General features: G+C 40.7%; 1 protein-coding gene across 29 annotated transcripts in view; it reads left to right on the top strand.

The window, feature by feature from the left end:
* BEND7 (BEN domain containing 7) overlaps positions 1-17,285 on the top strand; it is a 146,732-nt gene that overhangs the window by 37,726 nt on the left and 91,721 nt on the right. For 28 of the 29 annotated variants that reach the window (XR_008491912.2, XR_008491911.2, XR_010127393.1 and 25 more), the window contains one exon: positions 10,020-10,245. Coding sequence is in view for 26 of the 29 variants with exons in the window: in XM_063669568.1 (XP_063525638.1) it covers positions 10,020-10,245 (226 nt within the window). In the remaining 3 variants the exon portion in view is untranslated. Of the gene's footprint in view, positions 1-10,019; positions 10,246-17,285 lie in introns of those variants that run through there. The other variant, XM_054435407.2, reaches the window with a different exon arrangement.

The raw sequence follows: 17,285 nt of genomic DNA, 5'->3' as shown, positions 1-17,285 counted from the left end.
CCTACCTCAGCCTCCTGAGTAGCTGGGACTGCAGGTGCTTGCCACCACCCCCGGCTAATGAAAACTCAGTTAGCTGTTGATTGTCTTGGAGGAATAACATGCTTCTAAAGAAAAGTGAGGCCAGGCACGGTGGCTTACGCCTGTAATCCCAGCACTTTGGGAGGCCAAGGTGGGCAGATCACCTGAGGTCAAGAGTTCGAGACCAGCCTGGCCAACATGGCGAAACCCATCTCTACTAAAAATACAAAAATTAGCTGGATGTGGTGGCACATGCCTATAGTCCTAACTACTCGGGAGGCTGAGGCACAAGAATCGCTTGAACCCAGGAGGCAGAGGTTGCAGTGAGCCGAGATTACACCACTGCCCTCCAGCCTAGGTGACAGAGGGAGATTCCGTCTCAAAAAACAAAAACAAAAACAAAAAAACAAAATCATAGGATTGGGCAAGTGGCCCAGTGTTGCTAGAACAGCTGTCTGGCCAGCATTGGTAAAAGTAGGGTGGGGTAAGAGAGTGAAAGTCCAGGTGAGGCCTTCAGCCTTTATCTGTGGACAGGAGGGAGCCATTGCAAGTTTCCAGTAAAGGAAGAATTGTGCCTGAATGTTAGAACCGTAGCTAGAACAGCATGCGGCTGACAGAAAGACAGAGATAGCCGGAGGAAGATGTGTGCAGCCTGCCAGGCAGGAGATCAGGAGGGCTAGACAGGAGCAGTGAGCCTGGAGAGGAGAGCATGGAGAGACATTCAGGAGGGACACAGGGACTGAGTGGGAAGTGAGCCCTGGATTCCCATCTGGGAAACTTGCTGGGTTACAGCTGCAGCTGGGACTTCAACTGAGACGTGGAGAGCAAGAGCAGTGCAGGCTTTCAGCTTTGGATGGGAAGGAAAAGTGAATTTCATATCCTCAACACGTTCGCTAGATACCTCGAGCACAGGAGAAAGATTAGCACTGGAAACGATGAAAAGTGACACTGGAAACCCATGCTTTATCGCTTTTGTAAATATAAAAAACTTACAGTGTATAGAGTTCCCTTTTTGCGTTGTGACTCATAGTGTCACCCAAATGCCAATGTATATACCCATGGCACAAACATAAGGGCCCACAAGGGGCTGTCAATCATGGCAGATCCGCCACTGTCTTCAAACTGATAACAATAGTCCCTACTCAGATGCAGAAAAACACTAAGTTCTAATCAGAACCAACCAAAATGTCAAAAATGGCAGAGTGTTGTGAGCATCAAATGAGATACAGTATATGGGAAAATCCTGTAGCAGTGCCTGGCACATAAAAGGTACTCAATAAATGTTATTTGTTTAATCTGCAAAGAAGGAAACATCTGCATTTGCATTAAGCACAATATACAAAATAAACTTAGGAAACATTAAGTCTAGGACTTAGCTTTAAGGAGAGCCGCCTCCTCAATTTCACTGCAGTTTACTTGTTTTTTCCTGTTCCTCTCTACCCACCCACTCCTCGTCAAGGCTCTACTGTGATTTGAACGATCCTCCTGGATAGAACTTCCTATACTGTTTGGTAAATATTTACACGTTAATCCATCCTTCCACCCCAGCTTCTCAAGAGCACAGACTGTGATTATTATTAATAATAATAATAGTAATAGTATTCATGCGCCATCTTTGAGGTATTCTTCTTATCCGCTTTCTATGGGCAGCTTGCACAAGTTCACACAGCCAAGAAAAGTGGAGTGTGTCCCCCAACCCAGGTCTGTCATCTGCCCTTGTCCGCTGCGCAGAGGACTTGTGGGTGCCCATTCTAGCCCAATGCCCGTGCGTGACGAACACTCAGTCACTGTTGAGGGGATGATTATCATATGAAAGAACTGAAAGTTTCAGCTGTGGCTGTTGATTCTGTTTACTTGGAAGTTTCTTGGGGAGAACTTCATGGGTCAGGGAGCAGGCTCTGAGGTCAGGCTGCCTGGGTTAGACTGTCAGCTGTGTGACCCTGAGCAATGAACCTGACCCCTCCCCACTCCATTTCTCTCTGTAGAATGGGGATAGCAAGTGCTTCCCTCCTGGAATTGGCCCATTGGAGGAATTAGATGAAGTCATCCCTGTGGAGCACTTAGAACAAGGCCTGGCCCATTTTAAGCACTCAATAAATATTAGTTCTTTTTTTAACCTTAGCACTCTTACCTCAGTGTCTTTATGGGAATAAATATTTTAAAATAAAACTTATCTATATCTATCAGTGAAAAAATACACGTGAACAAATAGTGTTTTTAGAAAGAGAATAGCGTGAAATACTTCTCTTTTGGGCAGGATTATTTGACCATTTTAAAAGTAGCACATTAAATAAAATTCGAACCTCAACTATACACAGAAGCAGAAACCCAAAACTAAATTTCAGATTTAAATACAGTATTTAGGCCGGGCGCGGTGGCTCATGCCTGTAATCCCAGCACTTTGGGAGGCCAAGGCAGGCGGATCAGGAGGTCAGGAGATTGAGACCATCCTGGCCAACATTGTGAAACCTTGTCTCTACTGAAAATAAAAAAAAATAGCTGGGCGCAGTGGCGCATGCCTGTAATCCCAGCTACTTGGGAGGCTGAGGCAGGAGGATCGCTTGAACCCGGGAGTCGAAGATTGCAGTGAGCTGAGATTGCACCACTGCACTCCAGCCTGGCGACAGAGCGAGACTCCATCTCAAAAAAAAGAAAAAAATAAAATACAGTATTTAATTCTTTCTTCATGAGTTCACAACCCAATACTCTACCGATACTGAGAGGAGACAGTTGTTAATTTTTTATGGTCGCTGTTTTTCAAGATTCTATATATTGATTTGTGTTTTTCAGAGCAGATATACATGGCCTAAGTTTGTTTTGTTGTTGTTGCTTCTCGTTTCTTGTGTTTCAGCTTGGTGAAACAATCAGATTAGTTTTTAACAATATTTTAAAATAATTTTCAATAACAGGAAATGTTTTTCTATCTGTTGTAGTTACTATAGTCTCCAGTAATACTAGATTATGCCAGTTTAAAAGTTTTCAGAAGATAAATTGTTGATATTCATCAGAATATCTGTATTGGAAATCTGCTTGCTTGCTTTTTTTTTTTGTAATTGAGACAGAGTCTCGCTCTGTCGTACAGGCTGGAGTGCAGTGGCATGATCTCGGCTCACTTCCAGGGTTCAAGCAATTCTGCCTCAGCCTCCTGAGTAGCTGGGACTATGGGTGCCTGCCACCATGCCCAACTAATTTTTGTGTTTTTAGTAGAGACAGGGTTTCACCAAGTTGGCCAGGCTGGTCTCGATCTCCTGGCCTCAAGTGATCCATCCGCCTCGTCCTTGCAAGGTGCTGAGATTACAGGCGTGAGCCGCCATGCCCGGCCTTGAAATCTGTTTTCTTAACACCTTCTTGGCCCAATAGATAAAGTGATCCACTGGGATCAAGTAAAGTAAACCAAGCAAATGATTTTTTAAATTTACTCATTGACACATTGAAATTGAGGCCATTGGCCAGGCGCGGTGGCTCACGCCTGTAATCCTAGAACTTTGGGAGGCTGAGGCGAGTACATCACCTGAGATCAGAAGTTCAAGACCAGCCTCATCAACATGGAGAGACTCCGTCTCTACTAAAAATATAAAATTAGCCGTGCGTGGTGGCGCATGCCTGTAATCCCAGCTACTCGGGAGGCTGAGACAGGAGAATCGCTTGAACCTGGGAGGCGGAGGTTGCGGTGAGCCAAGATCACACCATTGTACTCCAGCCTGGGCAACAGAGCAAGACTCTGTCTCAAAAAAAAAAAAAAGAAATTGAGGCCGTGTATGCCTGAGAGTGTAAGTTCCAGCACAGGCTGCAGGAGTTCAGATCTTTGCTTCATCATGTATTAGCTGGATAATCTTAAACAAGTTACTTAACTTCTCTGAGCTGTAGTTTTTGCATCTGCAAACTGGGGATAATAATAGTAGCCATTTCATAGAGTGAAAATCAAATTAGAAAAAATCTGTATGATATGTGTTAGCCTAGGGCCTGGAATATAGTAAATAGCAAATACATGTTAATTATATTGCTGTTTTCCACGGCACACTGAAGTGTGTGAAATAGTCCCTGCCCTTGAAGGAGCACATAAAGGAAAATTCACAAACAGTAATTATAATAGCGTAGGATGACAGCTGTGGCGCAGGCAGTCAGGTCACCTGGGAGCCTGGATAGTCTCTCAGAGTGGACATCTTGGAGGAGCCGTTTCAGTGGCCTTAGGAGAGAAGAAGCTAAATTGCAGTGGTTAGACTCTTACATATTGTACATTTTGGCTCAAATATCTTTAGCATAAATCAAGCCCTAGTCTTCAGAGTCATTAATTTATTACCTGAAGAAGGAAAAAGCTAAAAGCGTCTCTAAAAGACGGGAATGTCTCATTATGCAAGTACATGGAGAAAATTTCAAGGGACCAAATTGTATTCTCTTCTAAAATTAAATGCTTAGCTCTACCAAAATATTGTCAACTAAAAATGTCTATAAAGAATTGGCTGTTGGATGACTTCTTGTCATTTTTATCCCATTCAACATTCACTATAGGCTATCGTGTAAATTACACCTACTTTTGGATAGGACTTTTGGCGGAGCATTTTTTGCTTAATGAAAAGAGGGCAGCCACCTTCCACTATGAGCCTTGACGTAGGACACGAGTATGCTTCTGCCCCATCCACACTGCCGCTCAGGCCCGCTATGTCCCCAGGCCACTTCTGTTCTGAGCTGCTCAACAGGAACAGCCATGCTGGTGAGCGTCTAGTCCCACACGCTCTTGTGGCTACCCTCCTCATGGGCTATGTTCTCAGCACAGCATTTAATAAATGACAGGCTGCGCATGTTGGCTCCCGCCTGTAATCCCACCACTTCGGGAGGCCAAGGCAGGAGGATTGCTTGAGGCCAAGAGTTGAGACCAGTCTGGGCAACAAAGCGAGACCCCACTCTCTACAAAATACATAAACACATACATTTTAAAAATTTGCTGGGCAGGGTAGCACATGCCTGTAATCTCAGCACTTTGGCAGGCTGAGGAGGGAGGATCACTGGAGGCCAGGAATTCAAGACCAGCGTGGGCAACATAGTGAGACTCTGTCTCTACAAAAAAAAATTTTATTTAAATTAACTGGCCACACACTTGTAGCCCAAGCTACTCAGGAGGTTGAGGTGAGAGGATCACTTGAACCCAGGAGTTGGAGGCTGCAGTGAGCTGTGATCCCACCACTGTACCCCAGTTTGGGCACCAGGTTGAGATCCTGTCTCTAAAAAATAAAAATAAAATGTAAAAATAGAAAATAAATGATAATAGTGATTCTTGCTATGTCCACCTGGGGCAGACCTGAGTTACAGGAACATTTAGTTTTTATCAGACAGAAGCATATCACATTTATGAGCAAAATTAAATCAATTATGGGGGAGGTTTGTGTTTTAAAATTTCTTTTCTTAAACTGAAGCACATTTTCCTCAAAATACATCTAATATACTACGAAATAAACACAAGAACAAAAGATCATTGTATATAGTGGTATGGACATAGACTAAATTCACACCCTTTAAGCACTCTTATGAATCCTGTTATAGGCTTTTCAGCCCCAAATCAGTTAGTCTTGTTCAGCAGGATCCTGCCTCTTCGTCTGTAGTTTTCTTTCAGCTTTTGGTCCTGAGCCAGCCTGAGACTGACCAGCCAGCCCAGCCCCCCAAATCCCCACCAGCATATGACCTCGTCCAAACAGCCCTGTGCACGTGCCTGCAAAGGTGACCCTATAGAATACACAGAATCTGCACACTATTAATCTGCCATTGAAAATCTGGGGTTAATGCCCAGTATGATTATTTGTGCGCTTCTTTTAACCAGTGACCACATGTAGCTTTTTATGTAACTTACTGTAATTTACTTATTAATACCTTACTAATACCTTCTATAAAATAGCCTATGGTAGAAATAGTCCCTCGGTGGTTAACTAGCATGATCTCCTAAAAATTGTCTTGCTTTGTATTCTTTCGATTATACAGGGGCGTCACGTGATGTGCTCATGGGGACTTGGGAGTGTAACGGTGCAGGGGGGTAGGGAAGGAGCATCTTCATTTACCTAGTTAGGAGATTCCCCAGCCAAACTAGATCTTAACCCCAGCTACTTCTAAGCAAAGGGAGACCACAGTTGAAATGCAAAGAAACAAATTCGTGGAAGTCCACAGGCCTGGATCCAGGACATTTTCAAGAGTGTTGGTGACTGTGTATGCAGTGTTTGCCTCCAGAACTTCACCTAATGTGAGATGAATAAGGAAAAGTCAGCATTTGATACACTGTTGTACTAAGTGGCCAAGGTGCCTAAAATAGGCAGGACGTAGATGAAAATCCAAATTTATAGTGGAAATTCAGACTCCCAACTCTTAAAATGATGACTCTAAGTGTCTTAAATCCTGCCCCAACTTTAGATTGTTATTTTGAACTGTTCGTTTAGACGTCATCATTTAAAAATTGTATTTCTTCAGTAATCACTAAAATCTGTAAATTAACATATTTGCTTTCTATTTTGGCTTGAGTATCAAATTGTGAATCTGTCAAGAGAAGTCTAGTTTTCAAAATGATATTCATTTGGAAGAGTGTTGGTTTGTGTCATAGCTATCAGTAAGTAGAGAGATCTCATTTAAACTAGAGCCAGTAAACTAAGAGATTTCAATGATACAATTAAAGAAAGAGCTTTATCCTGTTTTTAAATATATGTACAAAGATGTGGATCATTATGTGATAGTAATCCACTGTGATTATATTTATCAAATGGAGGAAATAAAAAGATTTCGTAGTGAAAATGTGAGATTAGTGAACGTCATCTTTTCTTCATGTTTCAGAAAACAAAGCTGCCCTCTTTTGTTCTTTTAAGGCGTTGTTGCCTTGCGGCACCTGGCACACGTAGATAGCATTGGCGCTCGTTCACTTCTGGCTCAGAAATCTGAATAGGAGACAGGCTGAGAAAAACAGGAAGGACAGAGCCTAGTCACCTGTGCCCCGGCTGCCGCTGCCACCACCGCCTCCACTAATCAGACTACTTCCTCCTTTGTAAGGTGCTTGCAAGGGGGTGAATTCATGTTCCTTGATCTGGAAAGAACAGTTCAAAATAACAGTATTTGGCAGTAGAAAGTGGAATGGAAAGCAGTGACAGCATCTGCATGGGAAGTCTCTTAGCTCTGCAGAAACCTCCAGATACTTAGTTGTTAGGAGTTGTGGCAGATACCAGAAACAGCGGCTGTACCTATCTCTTGAATCCTACCTTCAAGATCCTGTTAAAACACTGTCCTATCCCCTCCTGAGCCCCAAGAGCCCCCTTCCTCCCGCACCCCCAGCAGCCAAGTCCTGCCTGATGCTGTCTCAGACAGTACTTGCTCTGTTCTCTCTCATGTTTTATCACGTTCGACTTTATAGGATAGGTATTTGTGCATATTTCTTGCCTGCAGAACCAGCCTTCAGATTCCTACACATGGAGGGGGCTCAGTGAATAGGTATTGAAACAGCTGGGTCACTGTTCTCCAGGTCACCCAACTCCTGCAGGTACCACATGAACTGTTAGAAGACACAGGTGTGCTGAGCACAGCGTGACAAACTTTCAAACCCACTTTCTTTATACAGGGATAAAAGATCTGTGAATCAACACCAGTCATTTTAAATGAATTCTTACATATTGTTTTGTTTATTCTGACAAATATCTATTGGGCAGTCAATGGGTGTTTGACACTCCAAATACAAGAGTCCTCATCCCAGTGACAAATGCAAACTCCCAGCTAAGCAAATGCTGCGTGAAAAGTGCTGTAAACAGTGTTCTTAGAAAATAGTATGAGCACATGAAGAAAGGAGTGGCCAGTTCCGCCTGGTAGCTCATTCAGGTCAGTGTTTTTCAAACTGGGGTCCATGTTCACAGGATGAATCAAAGGGGAAGTCTCAGAGGTCAGTGTTTTAAGTACCTGTTTAATGGCATCAGAATCAAACTGAGATTATATGAGTAACTAGTGTCCTTCCCCTTCCTCTCTTGCCATTAAGAGCGTCTGAACCACCCTAGACCCTCAAATAGCTGTGAGTAGCTGCTTCTGTAAGATAAACTTGGATTTTTTTTTAATGGCTTTCAAATGATACAGGAGCACTTCGCAAAAATCCAAGATCAGTTCATTTAGAACAAAAGTTCTAAATGCAGCATAGGATGTGCAAAATAAAACTCTGGTTATGAATAAAACTTCATTTTAAATTATGATGGTAAAATTCTTTCAATCCTGATAGTGTCTACATTGAATCATTCAACAAAGACTTATTGAGTGCCTGGTATGTACCACCTCTGTTCTGGGAACTAGGGATGCAGCCTCCAGCTCAGACAACCTCCTCTGGAGACCTGGAACCAGCAAGCAGCAAGATGCAGAAGTTAAGGGGAAAACCTGACAGTATGGCTGTGTATGGTGATATTCACCAAACATTCAGAGACCAAACATGGAATGGCAAAGTGAAGCAGAAGCGTGAGATGACTTTCTGGATATTCCAGTTAAAAGTTCTATTTTGGAGGGACCAGGACCAAACTCCTTCCTGTGTCATCCAAAGAATTTAAGCTATGCTCTGAGCCCTGTTTACTTTGACCATAGGTGGGGTGGCATGTTGAAAAGTGATAGGACAAAAACAAAAATAACCATTCTTACTATCCAGGAGAGAAATTAATCCCGGATCCTCACATTTCTGATGTGATTTAGAAACTGCAAAGCAGGGCCAGTTTTGCAGAGTGATGAATAGGAGATCTAAGAATCAGCTTTGACAGCATGTCTTCATTCAGTGAGGTTTTCTTCAGACTTTTTTCCTAACAACAGTGTACCAATTGCATTTCTTCATATTAAAGTTATTATTTTACAGCTACCATGTCATAACCAACAATCAAGTAAATGACTTGGTAGTGCAGGTTATGACTAATGAACTTTCGTCTATTCCACGAGAAGTTATGGAGTGCCTGCTATATGCCAGATCCTAGAGATACAAAATCTGAGCTTCAGGATCAGGGAGGGCTGCGACCTAATAAATAATTCTAATACAGTGTAAGAAATAGAATCATATGTCTGCTAAATGAACAGCAGGAACAGAGAGTTGTAGCCACCTCCATGGCAGGAAGGAGTTAAGAGATCAGTTCATTTGGAAGGCTTTGTAAAGGAAAGGGTGTGCACTGGGTTGAAAGATTCAAAGGTGAGTTGTAAACCTCATGGCGTGCTGTTGGAGAAGGCGTGCTGAGCGCCGAGCGTGTGCGATAGCATCCAAGTTGAAAGGCACCTTGGACGTCTTCTGATTCCATATCCCAGTCAGGATGTCCCTGCCAGGGAAGCAGTGTGCTAGCACATTGGTTTTCCAAGGGTGATCTGGGACATAGTTTCATGTTTTCCTCCCAAAATTAGGGATGGGGAGTGGATTTAAACTGCCTGGGAAACCTGCTCATCATTTTTACTTATTTTACGTATTAGTTTACAAAAGTTTTCATTGGGGGAAAAAAATAGCTCCGCAGCTAAAAGCCACTGGCATAGCAGAAGGAGCCAGGGGCCTTCTGGGTTAGCCCCGTATCTGTGTCCTTAGGGGAAAGAAATTAAGTTATTTAGTGTATGAGAAAGTGATCTGTAACTGTACTGCACTGAGCACATTTGAATTATTTCTCAATCTTTTTTTTTTTTTATGATCTCTTTGGGCCTTAGTTCCTTTGTTTACAAAATGAGGATATTTCATCCAGAAGTCTCAACTCCCTGTTAGCTCTAGAATGATAGGATTTTGTGGTTATCCAGCCTTCTCTCGGCTATTTTCTTTCCATTGCTTTTGACAAGGCTCAATATTGGAATTAGAGCATCTTGTTTCGTAAGTTATAACTAGTCCTTGGTTTTATAAATAGCAGATCCTGGCACACAAAGAAAGCCAAGAGTGTTTTCATTTGTAGGATATGTACATTTCAGTAGCTAGTGATGTTTTTTTGTTGCTCATGTACCCAAAGTCAAATGCTTCAAATCTTGCTTTTAATGAAATATTTGTGTTCTTTTGGTAGCCAGAAGTACAACTTGCTGAAGGCTTTGACGTGTTTATGCCTAAATCTCAGCTGGACTCTATATTGTCAAACTACACTCGCTCAGGAAGCCTTCTGTTTAGAAAACTGGTGTGTGCGTTTTTTGATGACAAGACTTTGGCTAACTCCTTACCCAATGGGAAGAGGAAAAGAGGACTCAATGACAACCGGAAAGGACTAGACCAAAATATTGTGGGTGCAATAAAAGGTTGGTCTGCATCATTTCATTTTGTGGGTTCTTCGTTGAGCTTTGCCTTCATTCCGTAACGTTGCAGCTGAAATTGTAGTAAACTGACTAGTGGCCAGTTTCATTTGCCGTTGGCAATTTAGCCGTTCACATGGCTTTCGGGTGTGAGCTCTGTAATTCACCACCCCAAATACCACTTGAATTCATTATTCAAGGTAATGTTAATTTGTTAAAATAACAATTTAAGAGCCAGTTTGATCTGCTGCAGAACCAAAAAGAAGTTTTTTCTTGACTTTGAAAATGCAGGTAATTTGTAATTTCTAACTAAGAGCTTCCTCAAAATATGACTTCAACTTAAAGTTTTAGTATGAGAATAAAGCTATGATGCTTTAAAAAAAAAAAAAAAGATAAAGTAAAATGGTTCTCTCCAAAGTTTAGAGTTGCTCTACCAGGTTGTTGCTTCTAAAGACATTTTAAATCTAAGTGACCTTACTGTGACATCAAACCCTGTGCGTCCCCATACGTGCCTGGCCCGCTCTTGTCTCTCTTGTTTTGTGCCATGGAGTCATGCCAGCTCCATGCAGAGACCACTATGGGTCTCTCCCCCTTACCTCCTTTGAGCATGCGTCTGTATTCCACTGCACTACGATGACCATGCCCGGGCACGTGGGAGCACCTCTGCATTTATATCCAGTGCCACATCCTAAACCTACTTCTCTTAACTTTAAAATGTCCATATTCAGCAATCTGATGAATGTGACTTTAGGAAATAGAAGTACTTAGTTCTTACCAAAAAGAACATAAACCAAGTCTCAAATCTAAACACAACTCCATGAAAATGAGACTGTGAATCAGGCCTTGCTTAAAACTGGAATAACGGATAGGGGTGCTGTGCTTCCTAGCTCAGTTCCTGCATTGTTCAGTTGTGACGTGGGACTGACTCAGAGGGCCTTCTCTGCCCCCTTCTGTTCCCCATTATCTGGCAAAATGAGTAAATGAATTCAATAGTGTTTAAAGGATGCTTGAAAGTCCACAATTAACTTTATAAAATAATACGGTATTTAAATGGAACTAGCAAGTACCAAGCACCCTTTGTTCATGGCCAGAAGGACATAAGCCTTCATTAACAGAGAATTTCTCATGTTCAATCAGAATTTTTTCACTTAAAGTGACAGTTGAGTTGTATTAAATACGAAAAGCTACAGAGATATCACAAACTGTGCCATTTCTGAAAAGAATGATTCAGCCTGAAGTGACACTACAAACAACATGACAGAATTTGAAAAATGGTCAATGATGTAAGTAGGACTTCCTGAAGTGAAGAAGGGTCCCTTCTCAAAACAGGAAGGTCAAGGCTACTGGTACTTTTCTGAAATGCAGCGAGGAATTGTTTTAATTTTCTTTTTTTCCCCCAGGGCAGCATATTAATATTATGAAAGCATTTGGAAATTAGGGAACCATAAATGACCATAGTCCATTTTAATGACAGTAGAAGAGTCATCCTAATAATAGTAAAGAAATAGATCGTGACAAGTGGATCGATGTGGGTTTCTTCTGCCACTTTCCATCTAGACTAGACATCATGCAAGAGTTTGAAAAAGTATATTACAGGCCGGGCGCGGTGGCTCAAACCTGTAATCCCTGCACTTTGGGAGGCCAAGGCGGGTGAATCACTGCAGGTCAGGAGTTCAAGACCAGCCTGGCCAACATGGTGAAACCCCGTCTCTACTAAAAATTAAAAAAAATTAGCCGGGTGTGATGATGCACACCTGTAGTCCCAGCTACTTGGGAGGCTGAGGCAGGAGAATCACTTGAACCTGGGAGGCGGAGGCTGCAGTAAGCTGAGATCGCACCACTGCACTCCAGCCTGGGCAACAGGGCCAGACTTGGTCTCAAAAAAAAAAAGAAAAAAGTATATTACAAATAGAGGACACATCTTCATTTCCTTCACTGCTGTACTCTATAAAAATGGCAAATGAGGTCTTTGCTCCCAATATATAATAGATTATTCTAATTGAAGAACTTGAAATTTCCATACACTTTTATTATTGAATTAAATCTATTAAAATTCTGTAATAACGACCCAGTAACTTTAAAACAGATGGAAATCCCATAAGCCACCAACAACCTAAATCAACAAATAGTTTATCTATTTGCAGTGTTTCTATTTGCAGTGTTTATTCATAGACATATATTTTGATTTTGATTTTTTTCCTGATTGCAAAATAATATTTATTTTAAAATGTAAATGATTTAAAATATATTGAAAACAAAAAGGCCACCCTAATCTCACTCTTACTAGATTATGGTGTACATTCTTACCATTTTTATTCAAATGTGAATGTGGTATCAGATTTGACTTTTATAAGAACTTTCCATTCATTCTGGCTAGTCAACATTTCTACCTGACTTATTCTGATAATTTCTTGTAAGTTTCTTAAGGACACGCTTTATCTTAAATATGTGTTTATTACCTGTTGCTCTTGAAAGAGTTCAGGAGATGCTACCTTAAGAAATGCTGCTTTGGTGTGCAGGTTATTTCAAATTGTGGGCACTTGGGGAACGGCAGATGCAGGGAGTGGCTCTCTCTGAACTCCGTTATCTGCCCAAAGACTGATCCTCCAAAGAGAACTCAGTTGTGAACTCCCTCCCTGGAAGTGCCATGAACCAGGGGAATTAACTCCGATCACAGGAGAGGACACTGGAAGTGACACCACACCCAGAGAGACTTTGTCACGGGCTGTCACCTGTTCTTCTGAGGGCCTCATTCATCATTCCCCAAAACCATTTACGCTCCCCTAATTTGTCTGCTCCATCCTCCCTCCCCTCTCCTCTATAAAGAGGGTATATATGCTTCTAGATGTCACTTTTCTTTCCTGCGGTGCCCCTGTGTACCTTAAAAATGTGTACTTTTCTCTTGTTATCTGCAGTCGGTTTATTTCATAGACTCGACTGAACCCTACCCTGCACACATGTTGAGAGCTTCACACAGACCAGGATTTCCATCAATGCACGTGGGATGAGTGAAGAGGCATAGGTTTTTATTTTTCATCTTGACTTTGATGTTAATTTATTGACATAATGGGTCTAGTACTAAACATCCATCCTTACATCTTCTTGAATAACTAATCTGGAATGACTGACATTAAAACATTGTTGTAAATTTCTACCAGTTAATAAAATGCCAATGAAAGCTAAAACATAGAAACCAAAATTGAATACAAATTTGAATACAATTCTCTTAACTTCTTAATACATTTTTCTTTACTATATTTTCCTTAGTTAAAAGTGGGTTAACCCACATATTACAATACAAAGCGATTTTCAGAAGTAGCTATTAATTGAAGGTCTTTTTTTTTTCTTTTTTTTTGCTATTGGTAGAGATTTTTTTAAAAATTTCCCTAACCTGAGCCTTTCAAATCTGAGTACTATGAGAAAGTGATAAAATGGTTTCTTTATGCATAATAGTGTCAAGGCTATCCTTGCTATTATTGCTGTCTACCACCCCTTGGAAACGATTTTGTAAATATTAAATATACAGTCTTTCTTACTCAGTCTCTTGTGGGATAATGTCCCAATAGTGTATTAATTTGAAAAGTCCTGTAATCTAGGAACATATGAAGACTGGCTAATTTTACAAAACCTCAGAAATGAAAATAACAGTAGGAGTTCAATTTTGTTTCAAACAGAACTGATTATTAGAGTGGTTAAAACAACAATGGGAAAAAAATGAATGAAAATCTATAAAATGCTTATAAGTCAGATGAGTAGGTTGCGAAAATTTTCTCCCATTTTGTAGGTTGCCTGTTCACTCTGATGGTAGTTTCTTTTGCTGTGCAGAAGCTCTTTAGTTTAATTAGATCTCATTTGTCAATTTTGGCTTTTGTTGCCATTGCTTTTGGTGTTTTAGACATGAAGTCCTTGCCCATGCCTATGTCCTGAATGGTAATGCCTAGGTTTTCTTCTAGGGTTTTTATAGTTTTAGGTCTAACGTTTAAGTCTTTAATCCATCTTGAATTGATTTTTGTATAAGGTGTAAGGAAGGAATCCGGTTTCAGCTTTCTACATATGGCTAGCCAGTTTTCCCAGCACCATTTATTAAATAGGGAATCCTTTCCCCATTGCTTGTTTTTCTCAGGTTTGTCAAAGATCAGATAGTTGTAGATATGCGGCGTTATTTCTGAGGGCTCTGTTCTGTTCCATTGATCTATATCTCTGTTTTGGTACCAGTACCATGCTGTTTTGGTTACTGTAGACTTGTAGTATAGTTTGAAGTCAGGTAGCATGATGCCTCCAGCTTTGTTCTTTTGGCTTAGGATTGACTTGGCGATGCGGGCTCTTTTTTGGTTCCATATGAACTTTAAAGTAGTTTTTTCCAATTCTGTGAAGAAAGTCATTGGTAGCTTGATGGGGATGGCATTGAATCTATAAATTATCTTGGGCAGTATGGCCATTTTCACAATATTGATTCTTCCTACCCATGAGCATGGAATGTTCTTCCATTTGTTTGTATCCTCTTTTATTTCATTGAGCAGTGATTTGTAGTTCTCCTTGAAGAGGTCCTTCATGTCCCTTGTAAGTTGGATTCCTAAGTATTTTATTCTCTTTGGAGCAATTGTGAATGGGAGTTCACTCATGATTTGGCTCTCTGTTTGTCTGTTATTGGTGTATAAGAATGCTTGTGATTTTTGTACATTGATTTTGTATCCTGAGATTTTGCTGAAGTTGCTTATCAGTTTAAGGAGATTTTGGGCTGAGACAGTGGGGTTTTCTAGATATACAATCATGTCATCTGCAAACAGGGACAATTTGACTTCCTCTTTTCCTAATTGAATACCCTTTATTTCCTTCTCCTGCCTAATTGCCCTGGCCAGAACTTCCAACACTATGTTGAATAGGAGTGGTGAGAGAGGGCATCCCTGTCTTGTGCCAGTTTTCAAAGGGAATGCTTCCAGTTTTTGCCCATTCAGTATGATACTGGCTGTGGGTTTGTCATAGATAGCTCTTATTATTTTGAGATACATCCCATCAGTACCTAATTTATTGAGAGTTTTTAGCATGAAGGGTTGTTGAATTTTGTCAAAGGCCTTTTCTGCATCTATTGAGATAATCATGTGGTTTTTGTCTTTTGTTCTGTTTATATGCTGGATTACATTTATTGATTTGCGTATATTGAAACAGCCTTGCATCCCAGGGATGAAGCCCACTTGATCATGGTGGATAAGCTTTTTGATGTGCTGCTGGATTTGGTTTGCCAGTATTTTATTGAGGATTTTTGCATCAATGTTCATCAAGGATATTGGTCTAAAATTCTCTTTTTTTGTTGTGTCTTTGCCCGGCTTTGGTATCAGGATGATGCTGGCCTCATAAAATGAGTTAGGGAGTATTCCCTCTTTTTCTGTTGATTGGAATAGTTTCACAAGGAATGGTATCAGTTCCTCCTTGTACCTCTGGTAGAATTTGGCTGTGAATCCATCTGGTCCTGGACTCTTTTTGGTTGGTAAGCTATTGATTATTACCACAATTTCAGAGCCTGTTATTTATTGGTCTATTCAGAGATTCAACTTCTTCCTGGTTTAGGGCTAATATCCAGAATCTACATGAACTCAAACAAATTTACAAGAAAAAAACAAACAACCCTATCAAAAAGTGGGCGAAGGACATGAACAGACACTTCTCAAAACAAGACATTTATGCAGCCAAAAAACACATGAAAAAATGCTCACCATCACTGGCCATCAGAGAAATGGCAAATCAAAACCACAATGAGATACCATCTCACACCAGTTAGAATGGCAATCATTAAAAAGTCAGGAAACAACAGGTGCTGGAGAGGATGTGGAGAAATAGGAACACTTTTACACTGTTGGTGGGACTGTAAACTAGTTCAACCCTTGTGGAAGTCAGTGTGGCGATTCCTCAGGGATCTAGAACTAGAAATCCCATTTGACCCAGCCATCCCATTACTGGGTATATACCCAAAGGACTATAAATCATGCTGCTATAAAGACACATGCACATGTATGTTTATTGCGGCACTATTCACAATAGCAAAGACTTGGAACCAACCCAAATGTCCAACAATGATAGACTGGATTAAGAAAATGTGGCACATATACAACATGGAATACTATGCAGCCATAAAAAATGATGAGTTCATGTCCTTTGTAGGGACATGGATGAAATTGGAAGTCATGATTCTCAGTAAACTATCGCAAGAACAAAAAACCAAACACTGCATGTTCTCACTCATAGGTGGGAATTGAACAATGAGAACACATGGACACAGGAAGGGGAACATCACACTCTGGGGACTGTTGTGGGGTGGGGGGGAGGGGGGAGGGCTAGCTTTAGGAGATATACCTAATGCTAAATGACGAGTTAATGGGTGCAGCACACCAGCATGGCACATGTATACATATGTAACTAACCTGCACATTGTGCACATGTACCCTAAAACTTAAAGTATAATATAAAATTTAAAAAAAATTCTTATAAGTAGGAACAGAAATGGACTGAAAAAAAGTTTGTTTTGGGTATTATTAACAAAGCTTTTTGTAGTGGTAATATTCCCCATGACAGTATCTTAAAAATAAAATATAAGCCTCTTTTGTAGAGATTGTATTTTTTACATAATCTTATCTGTCTTGTGGTGACTAACACTTAATGATAATTTATTTAAAATGTATTGATAAGTATGACTGAAGGTGTTGCTGATGAAAGAGTTTTTAATTAGAAACATTCACCTAAGCATTTTGAATTTAAGAAGAAACAGCTTATGATCTTACCAAGTAGAGTCTTAGGTTTTAGTGCTGGGGATAAAGCTTAGTATCTTGGATTTGATTCAGAATTGATGTTATAGCCAGAGTGGAGGTTAGTACCCAGGTATGTTTTCCTTACCTGCTGAGGCTAGAATTGGTCCACATCTAGTTCTTGCTGTGATATACTCGGTAGACCATGCAGAATTAACATGGTTAGAGTTGTCTAAATATGATAGGATCTTTGAATCCCTGAATGCTCTTCAGAAAATGCAGTTGCAATAAAGCAATTTTTAGAGCCCC

This window comes from Pongo pygmaeus, chromosome 8 (genome assembly GCF_028885625.2).
Source record: "Pongo pygmaeus isolate AG05252 chromosome 8, NHGRI_mPonPyg2-v2.0_pri, whole genome shotgun sequence".
NCBI classification, from domain to species: Eukaryota; Metazoa; Chordata; class Mammalia; order Primates; family Hominidae; genus Pongo; species Pongo pygmaeus.
Note: the sequence above shows the minus strand (reverse complement) of the source record. Positions and strands in the feature narration are given on the sequence as shown.